The sequence below is a fragment of the Megascapheus bottae genome, chromosome 14 (genome assembly GCF_031878675.1).
Source record: "Megascapheus bottae isolate mThoBot1 chromosome 14, mThoBot2.hap1, whole genome shotgun sequence".
Classification (NCBI taxonomy): Eukaryota; Metazoa; Chordata; class Mammalia; order Rodentia; family Geomyidae; genus Megascapheus; species Megascapheus bottae.
Window position 1 is genome coordinate 11,429,885 of NC_143522.1, and position 16,757 is coordinate 11,446,641.

Below are 16,757 nucleotides of genomic sequence, written 5' to 3' on the forward strand. Positions count from 1 at the left end.
CTCAAGTTACCTCTCTCCAGCCAGGATTATTCCAGGCCAATCCATCCACTTACCTCCCCGGACCCAGATGGCAGTGACGGTGGTGGTGGAGCCCGCGGGCCGCGTGTGCTGGGACGAGCCGGTGCGCATCGCCGTGCGCGGCCTGGCCCCCGAGCAGCCCGTGGCGCTGCGCGCGTCCCTGCGCGACGAGAAGGGCGCGCTCTTCCGGGCCCACGCGCGCTACTGCGCCGACGCCCGCGGCCAGCTGGACCTGCAGCGCGCGCCCGCGCTGGGCGGCAGCTTCTCGGGGCTCGAGCCCATGGGGCTCCTCTGGGCCCTGCAGCCCGACAAGCCGTTCTGGCGCTTGGTCAAGCGCGACGTGCAGACGCCCTTCGCGCTGGAGCTGGAGGTGCTGGACGGCCACGAGCCCGCGGGGCCCGACGGCGGGCGGGTGCTGGCGCGGGCGGTGCACGAGCGGCACTTCATGGCGGCCGGGGTGCGGCGGGTGCCGGTGCGCGAGGGCCGGGTGCGGGCCACCCTCTTCCTGCCGCCAGGTGAGTCCCCTGCCGGCCTCTTTGCTCACAAGTCACTGCCCTGGGTCCTGTGCTTTCACCAAAGCACAGAGGGAACTTGCAGCTGCACTCTCGGGTGCGAAGGAGACCAGGATGGGATGGAGGAATGCAACGACTGGCAGCTGGACCTGGAGGATGGGACAGTTCAGCTTTCCTAAGGTCTTTGAGAAGTCTGCTTCTCAGTTTCTTTAACAACTTTGCTCCCATGCACACCCGTTAGGTGTAGGTTGATGTGAAGTAGCGGTTACAGGAGGAGGAAGGCCTTTTCCTATCAACTGGACATGGGCTGAGATTCTTAAATAAACACTCACCGCCAATGACTCCTTTGAAATCAAGGAAATGAGAAATACAACTACTGAGTCCATTCATTACAAGGCCTCAGGAGTGGCAGCCAGTTACAAGTCTGTCCTGCCAATTGTTGATAAGAACTGGAGGAAAAGTGATCCTCCAAAGAGTAGAAGTAGAAAGTTTTCCATTACATGCATGATACATTATTCTTCCTTGTCACAACCCGTGTGGACCTACAGACAAATCTAAATGTCCACCACCAATCTAAATGTCCACCACGACAGAACTGATGAGTGGCTGGAGGCAGAGTTCTAGCAGTCAAACTGAGTGGACCGCAGCTGGGAGAATCACCACAGAGGAGTGTCACCCAGTCATCCCCAGCAGCATCTCCACTGTTACTGCACTGAGATAAGGATCACAACATCAGCCAAATAAGAAGGGTGATATTGTCAAGAAAACCAAGAGAGGTGCACAGAACCTAGGATGGTACTAGGGGAGAAAGGAGCCCAGCTGCAGAGTGAGGCCTGTCAGGTACTTGCTGAGTTCCTGGGAATATTAAAAGACACACTTTCCTCAATGTGGAAAAATCCCATGCCTAGAATCATCCAGGAGGAATGTAGCCTTTGGAATCTGTGTGCACGCACTTTTCAGACAGCAAGTGAGAGTCTTGGCTATGTTTCTGGCATCAGGCATGTATAGTAGGCAAGTACTCTCCTCAGTGAGCTAGCTGTATCCATGGCCTGTGAAGTGAAGTGTTTATATCAAAAAGCAGTCCATGATCTTGGTAAAAATCTGAGGGACTTTGAGGGGATGTGGAATTAGTCTTAGCCACTCTAGTCTTTAAACTATTTTTTTTGAGGGGGTGTTGGTAGTAGGGCTTGAGCTGTGGGTCTGGGTGCTATCCCTGGGTGCTCTTCAGCTCCACGCTACCACTCTACCACTTGAGCCACAGTGCCACTACCAGGCTTCTGGTGGTTAATTGGAGATAAGAGTCTTACAAATTTTAGTGCCCAGGGTGGCTTTGAACTGCGATCCTCAGATCTCAGCCTCCTGAGTAACTAGGATTACATGTGTGAGCCACCGGCGCCTTCCTCTTTCAGTGTTTTTGACCAGGGAAACTCTGTTCATCCTCCTGTAGTCAACAAATGGCTTTTGATACCACTGCAAAGAGTTTCAGGAATTGTTTACTATTGTTTTGTCTTGTTTCTTCCCAAGAACCTGGGCCCTATCCAGGGATTGTGGACATGTTTGGAGTTGGAGGAGGCCTCCTGGAGTACCGAGCAAGTCTGTTGGCTGGGAAGGGTTTTGCTGTGATGGCACTGGCTTATTACAACTATGACGACCTCCCCAAGGGCATGGATGCCATGCACATGGAGTACTTTGAAGAAGCTCTGAACTTCCTGCGCAGTCACCCTGAGGTTAGATCTTCTCTGGGTTTTCTGGGATAGGTAACAGGTTTCCTCTTCATTCATGCTCTGCCCCTGCCTGCCATTTCCTTCCTTACTTCTGTGTGTGTGTGTGTGTGTGTGTGTGTGTGCGTGTCTTTGTCTGTGTCTGTGTGTTTATTGGCTCCTACTGGTACTTGAACACTTAAAGCCTTATGGTCTTTATTATCTTTTCCTCTTGGCTGACCTTCTACAAATTGACCCATACCTTTACTTTTTTTTTTTTTTTGCCAGTCCTGGGCTAGAGCTCAGGGCCTGAGCACTGTCCTTGCACTTTCTCAAGGCCAGAGCTCTACCAGTTGAGCCTCAGCACCGCTTCTGGCTTTTTTTCTATGTGTGTGAATCTCACAGACTTTACTACCCAGGCTGGCTTTCAACTGTGATCTTCCACTCTCACCCCTTTGAATACCTAGGATTACAGGCATGAGCCACCAGCATCTGGCCAAACATGAGACCTCTGAGGAACCGTCTGCCTGGACTGGCTCCAACGTGTGATTCTCAGATCTGAGCCTCCTAAGTAGCTAGACTTATGGGTGTGGTTCACCAGCACCTATATGATTTTTGTCAATTTCTGTGTCCAATACTTTACTACCTCCTTTCTGCTTTGAAGATCTAGGGTGATTCAAATGTCTTTATTAATACTTGAGCCCAAGAGTCATTTATTTACTACATGGACCACTAGGATATAAGGACAGGAGTCATTCTTGTGGTAAACTCAAAAAATCAACCACACTACTGTTGATAGCATTGAGTGAGTTATTAAGAAATAAAAAAGAAACAAATCTACGTAACTGTTCTCACAGGTTTGTTATGGACAGGAATAGTAAATCTGAGCAGTGGCCAGGTGCTGGTGGCTCATACCTATGATCCTAGCTACACAGAAGGCTGATATCTAAACGTCCCCATGGAGGCCAGCCGAGACAGAAAAAGCCGTGAGACTTTTATCTCCAATTAACCACAAGAAAATCAACAATGGCACTGTAGCTCAAAGCAGTAGAGCTCTAACACTGAGTGAAAAAGCTCAGGGACAGCATCAGGCCCTGAGTTCAAGCCCCACAATACAACAACAATAAAAAAATCAGGACAGTTATTATTTTGTTTGAAGTCACAAATTGTCACTAGTAGAGCAGAAAGTACATGAAAGGAAAGAAGCAGTAGGGAAAGCTTAATAGAGGTAGACAGAGCTGGAGGAAAATCAAGAGGCAATCCTAGAGAATGGAGTTATGGTTCCCCAAACACAAGTCGATGGTGGCCTTTCAGACAGTCAGGAGGGACACCCAAGAACTTGACTTGGTGTGGAAATGGGTGGACTAGGCAGTGGAAAATTGTGACTCCCCCATGCATTCGCTTCAGTTTCCAGGATATAGTGGAAAGCTGAGGGGGTGTGAGGGCTGAAGTAGCTGAGGAGACAGAAGATGTAGATGACTCCAGAGAAGGGGAAAGCAAAACACCAGTGACGTGTGACACTGTGAAGGCTCACTGGGTGGAAATCAGTGCTCAGCTCCTCATTCCCCAAGCCCAGCAGTGGCCTGGAGGATGTGAACAGGGAGGTTCCATGAGAGGTGGCCTTCTCCAGGCCAGTAGGAGAAAGCACAAGAGGTAATAAAGAGGTAATGAGAATGTTTGCAAGGTGCACTTACACTGAGGAAGCATGAAATCCAAGCAAGAAGAGGTGGGAAATGAGAACAGGAGAGATAATGGCAATGAGGCAGAGAAGAACACCTGAGGATGTCATTGAAGTCACCAAGAATGTGATGGAGAAATTGTGGAGAGGAAGGCAAGGGGGAAGGACGTGTAACCTAGAGAACCGGGAGAGCCCAGAGGCAGGCCCACGTCCACCTGAGCCAGCCTGGGCATCGCTCCCTCCACTGTACAGTTTGAGACTCATTCCCCTTCTGTTTTGCATCTCTTTCTCAGGTAAAGGGTCCCGGCATTGGGCTCCTTGGGCATTCCAAAGGAGGTGAACTCGGCCTTGCTGTCACCTCTTTCCTGAAGGGTGTCACGGCTGCTGTCATCATCAATGGCTCTGTGGCTGCCGTGGGGGGAACCATATACTATAAGGATGAGTCTGTGCCCTCTGTGAGTTTGCTCAGAGACAAATCCAAGATCACCAAAGATGGCATCCTGGATGTGGTAGAAGGCTTGCAAAGCCCTTTGGTAGAAGAGAAGAGCTTCATTCCTGTGGAAAGGGCTGACACCTCCTTCCTGTTCCTTGTAGGTCAGGATGACCACAACTGGAAGAGCGAGTTCTATGCAAATGAGGCCTCTAAGCGCCTGCAGGCCCATGGGAAGGAGAAGCCTCAGATCATCCTTTACCCTGAGGCAGGGCACTATATTGAGCCCCCTTACTTCCCCTTGTGCAGGGCTGGCATGCACCTCTTGGTTGGTGCCAATATCTTGTTTGGAGGGGAACCCAGGGCTCATGCTGTGGCCCAGGTGGATGCATGGAAACAACTCCAGACTTTCTTCCACAAACACCTGGGTAATACAGAAGGTACAATCCCAGCAAAATTATAATTTTTCTTGGACTAAGTGATATCTGATGCTGGTTTGCCCTTCTAATATAGAACTGCACTTTTATTTATAACAAATGCCTCAAGTTTATATCTGTAAACTTCAGACATTCCCAGTTTGGGATCCAGGGGATTTTTAGAAAACTTAAAGAGGAAGAGAAAGCCTGCATCTTACTACGTCACAACATGAAACTGACAACATGATCTGACTGCCTTAATATGATTTTGTTATTTCAAAAGTTGGCAGAACATTCCGATTAAGTAACTTTAAGAATCATAAATAGCCAGGCACAGTGGCTCACACCTGTAATCATAGCTAGTCAGGAGGCTGAGATCTGAGGACTGCAGTTCAAAGCCAGCCTGGACACAAAAGTCCATGAGACTCTTATCTCCAGTTAACCACCAGAAAACTGGAAAGCAGCACTGTGGCTCAAATGGTAGAGTTCTAGTCCTGAGCTGAAGAGCTCAGGGGCAGCCCCAGGCCCACAGTTCAAGCCTTATGACCAATAAAAAAAAATAAATAAAAAGATGAAGATATATGATATTAGAATTATATAACTTGATGTCAGTGATTCCATAGTAATGTTTCTTAAACCTTAATTGTATTTAAAATAAAAGTGTCTTATGATGATCATGTTCTGTTACCTGTATTTTCTTTTTTAGAATAGGCAAGTCTTGACAGACTTTTTTCTTGAAACCAAAAGTACAAAATACTTTGACTGTAATCAGCATTGCCTAGAGATAATTGCTAATCATGAAATCCTCACTGTTCTCTGAGCCTAACAACCTTTTTATTTGGTGCCAATCCTAGGGCTTGAACTCAGGGCTTGGGCACTGTCCCTGACCTTTTTTGCTTAAGGCCTGATGCAAAACATCTTAGCACCTCGTGAAAACTTCATTTTCTCAGTGAGGGATCCCAGTCTTAAAGACGTTCATAGCAAGTTAGACATTAGTAGTTCACTCCTATAATCCTAACCACTCAGGAAGCTGAGACCTAAGGATCATGATTCAAACCCAGATTGGGTAGGAAAGTCCAAAACACTCTTACCTCTTCAATTAAATAGCAAAAAGCCAGGAGTGGAGTTGTGACTCAAATGGTGGAGCACTAGCTCAAAGCAAAAAAGCTAAGGGGGCCCGGTGTGTATCTCACACCTGTAATCCTAGCTACTTAGGAGGCGGAGATCTGAGGATTGTGGTTCAAAGTCAACTTGAGCACTAAAGTCGGTGAGACTCAGCTCCAATTAACCACCAGAAAATTGGAAGTGGTGCTGTGGCTCAAGGGGTAGGATGGTAGTCTTGAGCTAAAGACCACAGGGACAACGCCCAGTCCCTGGAGTAGGGTGGTAGCCTTGAACAGAGGAGCTCAGGGACAGCACCCAGGCCCAGAGTTCAAGTCCCACAACCTACAAAAATTAAAAAAATTTAAAAAGCTAGGGGGCAGGGCCGGGAGTTTGGCCTAGTGGTAGAGTGCTTGCCTAGCATACACGAAGACCCGGGTCGATTCCTCGGTACCACATATATAGAAAAAAGTCGGAAATTGTGCTGAGCCTTAAGTGGTAGAGCTCTAACCTTGAGAAAGTCCAAGGACAGTGTTCAGGCCCTGAGCTCAAGCCCAGGACTGGCAAAAAAAAAAAAAAGCTAAGGTGCAGTACTCAGACCCTAAATTCAATCCCTGTATAGGCATGTATACACAATATGAATATGCTATGTCCCTAGCATATTAAAGGCACTGGAACCTTCAAACTCAGTTCTTTCTCCTTCTGACCTCTGTGCTTCTTATTTTGTTTGATCCCCAAACCACTTGTCCATCCATTTCTGCCCCTTGTCAACCAGCCTGACTTTATTGTGTGCCTCCATGACCATTGTGTGTGTCCACATTCAACTGTATGTGGCATCAATCCAGGTACATTATGATCCCTAAAGCCTCTCTATGCTCTTTAAGCACAATAGTAGCCCCCAGAGATGGGGGAACTCCAGAGGGCTTACCTTCCTTCCTTCCTTTCTACCTACTTTCCTTCTTTTCTTTTCTTTTTTTTTTGGTCAGTCCTGGGGCTTGGACTCAGGGCCTGAGCACTGTCCTTGGGCTTTCTCAAGGCTAACTCCTCTACTACTTGAGCCACAGCACCATTTCCGGCTTTTTTTGTGTATGTGGTACAGAAGAATCTAACCCAGAGCGTCCTGCATGCTAGGCAAACACTCCATCACTAGACCACGCTCTGCCCCAGGACTTACCTTTCATCCATACAGTTTGTGGTTAAATTCCTGGAGTTGGGTTGGGATAACAGCTCTCATTCAAGGCACCACGGATTTGTAACACTTAAATGAATTAAGAGCTGATGCCAGTCACGCACCTATAATCCCAGTATTTAGGAGGTTTAAACAGAAAGATTTTTTAAAAAATTGAGGCTAGTTGAGGCTGCCTAGTGAGCATATATAACAAAGAAAAGAAAAATCTGGAACCATAAGCTTTGGCTTTTATTCAATAGTTTGGTTTTGGAGGAAGGATATGGGTAGCAGCCTGTGATGTCCTGTCCAGGAGCTCCAGGGAACAACAAGCTTCAGGGACTGAAAGAGCAAGGATGGGGAGCGTTCCAAACCAATGACCCGAATTATGGTATCCTTGGATACACCCATTATGTTCAAGTTTTCCTACCCTTTGGAATCAGCGTGGGTCCCTCTACATGCCACAACTCAGAATCATCAATTATTAGTCTGAGCAGATCACCTCCTTGCCCAGCAAGCCTCAGCAGCAGGCCAGATCCTCTCCAGGGCGGAGCACGGCGGCTCCCAATGAAGGGAAGCAGAAAGCGGTGACTTCATCCCACGAGTCGGATCCAACCAGTCAGTGTTCTGATTTGGGGCCCAGGTCTGCATGGCGGCGCCCACGGTGGTGGTGGAGCCCGCGGGCCGCGTGTGCTGGGACGAGCCGGTGCGCATCGCCGTGCGCGGCCTGGCCCCCGAGCAGCCCGTGGCGCTGCGCGCGTCCCTGCGCGACGAGAAGGGCGCGCTCTTCCGGGCCCACGCGCGCTACCGCGCCGACGCCCGCGGCCAGCTGGACCTGCAGCGCGCGCCCGCGCTGGGCGGCAGCTTCTCGGGGCTCGAGCCCATGGGGCTCCTCTGGGCCCTGCAGCCCGACAAGCCGTTCTGGCGCTTGGTCAAGCGCGACGTGCAGACGCCCTTCGCGCTGGAGCTGGAGGTGCTGGACGGCCACGAGCCCGCGGGGCCCGACGGCGGGCGGGTGCTGGCGCGGGCGGTGCACGAGCGGCACTTCATGGCGGCCGGGGTGCGGCGGGTGCCGGTGCGCGAGGGCCGGGTGCGGGCCACCCTCTTCCTGCCGCCAGGTGAGTCCCCTGCCGGCCTGGCTGCTCTGTCTGGCATGGGATGGGTCGCAGGTGCAATGCATCTCACCCACTCCCAAACTCTCCACCGGACACTTCGAGGTCAGCGGTGGCTGGGGAAGTATTGCCATTTATTCACCACCTTGCACGGGTAAAGTGTGAACGGCCAGTGGACGGGGGTGGGACTGGGGGTTGGCAGGACCACTTGCCTGGAAAAGCAAAACATCAGAAGTTGCCCAGGGCCTGTGATTTGGCATTATGTTGAGCCCTAGCATGGTTTATGTACACATCTAGCTCTAGGTCCTGTGGCGTGGTTTTTGTGCCCATCCAGCTCGAGGTTCCACGCTCTACAACACATTACACAACGTGGTAGTTCCCTCTGTACCTGCACTTAGTGCTGCACTTGGTAGGCAGCACAGCTAAAGAACCCCAAAGACTGGGAATGGAGGATCAAATGTGATTTAAGCACTTTTCCAGCTGGAACTGAAGCAAGCTTGGGAGCCACTGACAGGTTAGAGAGAGGCTTGGGAAATAGTTGCTCACTGACAACTCTTCTCAGCCAGTTGCTCTTATGTCTTTGATATATTGGAAGGTGCACCACAAGGAGCAGTTCAGGCTAGTGGCTCACATCTGTCACCAGCCCTAACTACTCAGGGTGATGAGATTTGAGGGTTGAAGTTCAAGGTCAACCCTACTAGCCAGATTCCAGAGGCTTTTATCTGGAATTAACCAGAAAGCAAAAGCAGAGATAGAGACGAGGCTCAAGTGGTAAAGCTCTAGCCTTGAGGGAAAATGTTTTGCAAGAAAGGCCGAGTTCAGGCTCCAGTGTAAGCACAGAAAGAAACACAAAGGCAAAGAAAGAAAGGAAGGAAGAAGATAAAGACTGAACGAGGGCGAGAGGGAGTACTGGCTTTGGTCACAGAGGCGCAGTGAGAGTTCCTAGGTCCTGAGTCCAAGCCATATAAGCTACCAAACCCAAACCAAACCAAAACAACAACCCCAAAAAGAATATAGTACTTACGACCAGGGTCCAGTAACGGATCTGTAATCCTAGAAGACTGAGATCTGAGGATTGTGGTCCAAAGCTTGCTAAGACAGAAGTCTGTGAGAGATTCTTATCTCCAATTCCCTACCAAAAAGCCAGAAGTAAGGCTGTGGCTGAAGTAGTAGAGCAAATAAGCCTTGAGCAAATAAGGCTCAAAGATAGCACCCAGATCCAGAGTCCAAAGACCAGCAGTATTACAACAACACAACAAAAAGAGGAAAATGCTTACCAAGAATGAAATCTTATCAAGTTCTTGTGTTAGTAAAGAAATGGACAAATAGGTCCATAGAAGGACAGACATGGCACACATGTACGTGTGACACAGGGAGGATAAACTGTTGAGGAGAAGCAGGCTTATGGACTCTTTAGTAGTCAGTCGTCTTATCATACACCACATGCAAAAAAGGAATTGCAAAGGAATCAAAGACATTGTAGGTGAAAAATAATCATGTAAACAGTTAGAGAAATACTCAGGGTCCTCACTTAGGTGTGTTACAAGGAATGCCAGGGCTTCCATCTCTTTATAAACTTCACTGGCTTTAAGAGCTTGCAAGTAAGAACTGCAGGTGGCCCCGGAAACAAGAAATGAAAAAGTTAGCTAGCTAAGAATAGTACAGCTCTCAAATAAAATCCCTATAGAAATCTAAGGTAATTTTGTACTGATAAAGCCTTGTCCCTCAAAAGTCTTGGGATGAGGGCTGGGAGTTTGGCCTAATGGTAGAGTGCTTACTAGCACGCATGAAGACGCACTTCGATTCCTTAGTACTGCATACATAGTTGGAAATGGTGCTGTGGCTGAAGTGGTAGCATTCTAGCCTTGAGAAAGCCCCAGGGCAGTGCTCAGGTGCTGAGTTGGAATGACAGGGAAAAAATACATAATACAAATAAGTTGAGACCCAAACTGATTTCATCTCAAAAAATGTTCTCCAAAACGGCATACAAGTTGAGTAACCTTTCCTGGAAAATTAGAAATCTGATATTTTCCAATATAGGAAACACCAGCCACACGTAGCAGTTTCTAATGGTTAAGGACATAAACTTTATCCCATGCACACCATTATTTAAAATGTTATTTTAATAGTTGTGTATAATTGAAACAAAACTGGATTTTTGTTTGTTTGTTTTTTGGTTTTGGTCATGGGGCTTGAATTTGGGCCTAAGCTTTGTCCCTGAGCTATTTCACTCAAGGCTAGCACTATACCTCATTGAACCACAATGCCACTTCTGGATTTCTGGTGGTTAACTGCAAATAAAACTCACAGGGACTTTCATGTATTATCTTAAAGGTTGATTTCCCAGATTTTCTTGCCAATCCTGGGCCTTAAACTCAAGGGCCTGGGCACTGTTCTCAGGCTTTCTCAAACTACCACTTGAGCCACAGTACCACTTCTGGGTTTTTTGTGTATGTGGCACCAAGGAATCAAACCCAGGGCTTCATGCATGCTAGGTGAGCGCTCTACCACCAGGCCAAGCTCCTGCACCCCCTCCCTCCTGGGGACCAGATTTTAAACAAAGTCCATGCTAGACGCTGGTGGCTCATGCCTGGAATCCTTGCTACTCAGGATGCTGAGATCTGAGGATGGCAGTTTGAAGCCAGACTGGGCAGTAAAGTCCGTGAGGCTCGTGTCTCTAACCACCAGAAAACTGGGAATAGAGCTGTGGCTTTAAATAGTAGAGTGCTAGTCTTGAAACCAAAAAGCTTAGGGATAGTGCCTAGACCTTGAATTCAAGCCTTATTATTGGTAAAAGAACACAACTGACCAGAAGCCTGGGGAATCGGATTGAAAATGCTAAGGAGATGGGACCGGGAGTTTGGCCTAGTGGTAGAGTGCTTGCCTAGCATGCATGAAGACCCGGGTTCGATTCCTCGGTACCACATACGTAGCAAAAAGCCAGAAGTGGTGCTGTGGCTCAAGTGGTAGAGCCCTAGCCTTGAGGAAAAAATCCAGGGACAGTGCCCAGGCCCTGAGCCCAAGCCTAGGGCTGGCAAAAAAAAAAAATGCTAAGGAGAAAAAGAACACTGATCTAGGACCCAGCCAGGTCAAAGCACTGCTGGCTCCACCAGGTATCACAAAATGCTGTTCAGACAAGTGAACCACTTTTATCTCTCTGTGTCACTATTAGGTATGACTTTAGGTCCCTGGGGACAGGGGAAGATCTGCCTATATGGGTGCTAACACACATTAAAAAGTAGAAACCTAGCGTGGCCTAGTGATAGAGTGCTTGCCTAGCATGCACAAAGACCCAGTTCAATTGCTCAGTACCACATACATAGAAAAAAGCCAGAAGTGATGCTGTAGCTCAAATGGTAGACCCCTAGACTTGAGAAAGCCCAAGAACAGTGCTCAGGCCCTGAATTCAAGTCCTAGGAATGGCAAAAATGGGGGGTGCCTGAGGGTGGCCTAGTGGTAGAGTGCTTGGTTACCATGCATGAAGCCCTGGGTTTGATTCCTTGGTATCACATAAACATAGAAGAAGCTGGAAGTGGTGCTGTGGCTCAAGTGGTAGAGCTCTAACCTTGAGGAAAGCCCAAGGACAGTGCTCAAGTCCCAAGCCCCAGGACTAGCAGGAAAAAAAAGTAGAAACCTAGATCCTTCTAATAAAATAAGTATAGGCATTATTTTAACCAGGACAGTATTGTTAATTCTCCACCCTCACCCCCACCAAATAAGAAAAGAGGATGTTTGAGGACTAGATCTGAGTTTTGTGTCTTTTCCAGGATCTGGACTCTTTCCTGGGATCATAGACTTGTTTGGAATTGGAGGAGGTCTCCTGGAGTACTGAGCAAGTCTGCTGGCTGGGAAGGGTTTTGCTGTGATGGCGCTGGCTTATTACAACTACGACAACCTCCCCAGGGGCATGGAAATTCTCCACCTGGAGTACTTTGAAGAAGCTGTGAACTACCTGCTCAGGCACCCTCAGGTAGCTGCTCTTTTAGTGTTTCCATTTAGATAGCACAGTTTTAATTCCCTAGCCAAGGTGAAATGTTCAACTCAGTTGCTGTGACAAAATCATGTATTTAGTCTCTTTTATACTGCCTGAGAGATAGAGATTTCTAAACTGGAATGATCTCGTAGGACACAGAGTAGATGAGCAGACAGATTTCTGTATCCAAAATAAGGTGACCAAGCATCTTGGCACGCCAGGGACAGAGAGTTTCATCTGATATAGGTCCTTGATGGGAAGACTGAGACCCTGCAGGCAAACCATGAAGGAGAGTCTCAGGCTTTGAAGAGTACCATGGCTTTAAGCTCATGAATTTGTGTTCAACATCTAAGGCTCATTATGAGAGTTTAGGAGATCACATGTATGACATCCTTAAAATGAGACCTGAGATTTATAGATCAAGGTGTATTCAGAACCCCTGAAGGATGAAGGCCACAGAGATTAAAGAGCAAATATTTTTGGACATACCTGAGTGCTTCTTTGTGACAGCCCCATACTCAATGCTCCTCCCTTATGCTTCTCATGGTCTCTATGGCCCAGAGGTAAGCCTTAGCCTGCAAGTGGGGACAATGAGGTATATATGGGCTTAACAAGATTTCTAAAGCAAAGGTAATCATAGAGTCAGATACAGGCTCAGGTCTCCTGATATCCATGAGTGAGCACTCTTCACCCCAGACCCTTATTTGTGAACTCATTGTGTCTTTTCTTCTCTCCTGGTCTCAGGTCAAAGGGCGAGGAATTGGACTGCTTGGGATTTCCAAAGGGGGGCAAATCTGCCTCTCCATGGCTGCAGTTTAATGCATTCCCACTTATCCAGCCTTTCTCTGATTTGTTGTGATTCTTGGTCTTTATTAAGAAAGTTTCGACCTGTGCCAAGGAGGCCTAGTGTATCTCCTATTCCTTCCTGAAGGGCATCACAGCGGCTGTCATTATCAATGGCTCTGTGGCCAATGTTGTGGGAACCCTGTGCTACAAGGATGAGAGGTGGGCATGGACCCCAGTCGAGCCATAATGACCAAAGATGGCATCTTGAATACTAGGGATGTCCTGAATAGTCCTTTGGAAGGGCCTGACCAGAAGAGCTTCATTCCTGTGGAAAGGGCTGACACCTCCTTCCTGTTTCTTGTAGATCAGGATGACCACAACTGGAAGAGCGAGTTCTATGCGAATGAGGCCTCTAAGCGCCTGCAGGCCCATGGGAAGGAGAAGCCTCAGATCATCCTTTACCTGGGAGCAGGGCACTATATTAAGCCCCCTTATTTCCCTTTGAGCAAGTTTGCCATGCACAATTTGTGGAAAAGCCCAGTCATCTATGGAGGGGAACTCAGGGCTCATGCCTTGGCCCAGGTGGATGCATGGAAGCAACTCCAGACTTTCCTCCACAGACACTTGGGTGATACAGAGAGCAAGAGCCTTGCAAAATTGTAATTTTTTTTTGACCAACTGCTGATCTTCCAAGTTAACAGTTGCCACCATAAGTGTGTATGTGGCTAGTTAATAACCGCTTTGGCAGTGGCAGAGGGAAGGAGAGAGTCCACTGGGTGCCTGTGACTCACTCCTCCAGTCCTAGCTATTCAGGAGGTTGAGATCTGAGGATCAAGGTTCAAAGCCAAGGCAGGAAAGTCTATGAGACTAATCTCCAGTTAATCACCAAAAAACTGGAAGTGGAGATATGGCTCAAAGTGGTAGAATGGGGACCAGGAGTTTGGCCTAGTGGTAAGAGTGCTTGCCTAGCATGCATGAAGACCTGGGTTTGATTCTTTGGTACCACATACCTAGAAAAAGCTAGAAGTCGTGCTATGGCTCAAGGGGTAGGGTTCTAGCCTTGAGAAAAAAAAACCCAAGGACAGTGCTCAGGCCCTGAATTCGAGTCACATGAGCGACAAAACAAACAAACAAACAAGAGATGGAAACTATGTCTTTTACTGTGGTCCAACTTGCAATGGAAAAAGCTTTTACTCAGAGAAGGAATATGAGTATCACGTTAGCAGTGCCTCTTATGTCCCTGAAGTCCACTATTATTTGCTATAAGACTAATTAATAAACAAAATCATTTATGTGGACTTCACATTTTAGTGTAACCAAACTTGTACCAAAATGACTCAGAGAGTATATTACCTCTTTACTAACTACATCCAGACTCTGTGTGTGTATTGGGGCAGAGGGAGTGAGATAGTATTGGGGCTTGAACTTGGGCTACACACTCTTGCTTAGGTTTTGTTGCAGTTTGCGCTGTACTATTTAACACATGCTTCCAATTCTAGTTTTTTGCTTTAATTGGATATAAGAATATTGATTTTTTTTTCTGCTCATTCTGGCCTTGAGTAGTAATTCTCAGGTCTCAGCCACTCCAATAGCTAGGACTATAGGTGTGAGCCAGCAGTGCATGTGTACAGAGATTGTTTTTTAGTTTAGTTTTTTTTTTTTTCAGTCCGGGGCTTGAGCTTAGGGCCTGAGCACTGTCCTTGGACTTTCTCAAGGCTAGAGTTCTACCACTTGAGCCTCAGCACCACTTCCGGCTTTTTTCTATGTGCGTGGTACCAAGGAATCAAACACAGGACTTTGTGCATGCTAGGCAAGCACTCTACCACTAAGCCAAATTCCCAGCCCCAGAGATTTTTTTTTTAATCCCTTAAACAATATTGTATTACAGCTTCACAGATAACATTGCACTGTAGTATGGCGTGTAAGTATTCTAGATTCAATTTAAAGGTGTAAGAAAGATTATCTTGAAAATGAACTGTACAACTTATGAGTGGGGATGGGAGGGAAATATTGGGAGAGAGCCAGGGAGGGGTAACATTCCCCACACACAAAAAAATGTACTCTTTACCTGACTCAGGTAATTGTAACCCCTTTGTAATCATTTTTATAATAACAATAAAAGTTAAATTTAAAACATAATAAAGATTTTTGGAGATTGTATACAGATACTTTACCATTTTATAGAAGGCGCATGAGTTACTATGATTTTTGGTGCTCAAATCAGGACAGTATTTCTCTCCTATGAATATAACTGGGTGTCTGCATTATCAAAAATGTTCTAAATTAAAGTTTCCTCCTTTACAATGAGAGTAACATCTTGGCTATAAGCTGATTGTTGGTTAGATAATTTTAAAAAAATTAAGTATCCAGGTGCTGGTAGCTCATGCCTGTAATCCTAGCTGTTTGGGAGGCTGAGATCTGAGGATGGCAGTTCAAAGTCAACCTAGGCAGAAAAGTCTGTGAGACTTACCTTCAATTAACCCCTAGAAACGAGAAGGAGAGCTGTGTCTCAAAGTGGTAGAGCACCAGCTTTAGCAAAGAAGCTGAGGGACAGGGCTCAAGCCCTGAGTTCAAGCTCCAGGACTGACGAATCCACAAAATATTCTCTTATTCTCTTTTCTTTCCTCCCTCCCTCCCTCCCTCCCTCCCTCCCTCCCTCCCTCCCTCCCTTCCTTCCTTCCTTCCTTCCTTCCTTCCTTCCTTCCTTCCTTCCTTCCTTCCTTTCTTTTTTCCTTTCTTTTCTTTCTTTCTTTCTTTTCCAATCCTGGGGCTTGAACTCAGGGCCTGAGCCCTGTTCTTGGGCTTTCTCATGGCTAGAGCTCTACCATTTGAGCCACAGCTCCACTTCCTGCTTTTTTTTTTCCATGCATGTGGGAGTGAGGAATCAAACCTGGGTCTTTGTGCATGCTAGACAAGCACTCTACCATTAGGTCAAACTCCTGGCCCCACAATTGTAATTTTTATTTGGCAAAGTGGCATCTCTGATGCTATTCTGTCCTGGAAATATTGCCGTAACAACTCTATATGTGTATTGTGTATTTCATTTTTCTTTTTAATAATAGCCACGGTGGCCGGGGGGGGGGGGGAAGGGGAGGAAAAATGGCTTTTCTTTCACCCATATAAGCTTGCAATACATTTTTCTGGGTAGCCTATGGTACACATGTTTGAAGGCATTACATCAAAAAAAAAATCTAAGAGAGTAGATCTGGAATTTTGTTTAATCCCAGGCCTTGATGTTGTCATCTGATTCTTGAGTCACATTTTTGGAGAACAAACACTCCCACATTTCCTACCCCTTTCTTGGTTAACTACATAATGTATCATTTTCCTGACTCCTCTTTGTCCTTATTTTTCGCTTTCCTGGCAGTTTAGCGAGCCTTGTATGTTCATCAGCCAGGAGTAAGGGGGAGGACCCAAGAAACTTGGTGGATTTTCACTGTGTGAGCAGAGGGAAGAAAGGTCATTAAGAACTCTGGTTGCTAGGGATAAATGCAGAACTGAACTAATATGAAGGCTACTAATGATCGAGTCAAGCAGAGCATATACTTTAAATGATGACCACACATGAATTCCTCACTAAATTCTTTTGAGTAGGAAGAAAAAAACAGACCAATAAAAATGTCTAAAGGAGGTAGTTGAAGGGAGGAATGAAACAGAACGCTCTGCTCGGGTTCATGGGGGCTCACACATGTAATCCAGGCACCCATTCTTAATGCTGTGCATGCTGAGTGTGGAGGAGCCGGAGTTTGAGGCTAGAATGGACTATATAGTATTGTCGTGATGAACAAAATTCAGAGAGACAGCAGCATTTGATATATATGTTTTAAGATCTTGACAGGAGTTATTTTTTTCTGGATATAATATAA

The 16,757-nt window shown here is 46.9% G+C and overlaps 1 protein-coding gene and 1 pseudogene across 2 annotated transcripts; both read left to right on the forward strand.

Annotated features, from left to right (window-relative positions):
* LOC150054671 (acyl-coenzyme A thioesterase 2, mitochondrial-like) lies at positions 1–5,288 on the forward strand. Its single transcript, XM_090344445.1, has 3 exons — positions 1–533; positions 2,055–2,257; positions 4,202–5,288. The coding sequence occupies exons 1-3, from the start codon at positions 68–70 to the stop codon at positions 4,799–4,801; spliced, it is 1,269 nt and encodes a 422-aa protein (XP_090200571.1). The 5' UTR covers positions 1–67; the 3' UTR covers positions 4,802–5,288.
* A 2,128-nt stretch (positions 5,289–7,416) lies between these two features.
* On the forward strand, positions 7,417–14,980 carry LOC150054672 (acyl-coenzyme A thioesterase 5-like; annotated as a pseudogene). The gene is made up of 4 exons (XR_016537570.1): positions 7,417–8,138; positions 11,900–12,102; positions 12,850–12,918; positions 13,013–14,980. The product of XR_016537570.1 is annotated as an acyl-coenzyme A thioesterase 5-like (transcript).
* Positions 14,981–16,757: the final 1,777 nt, after the last annotated feature.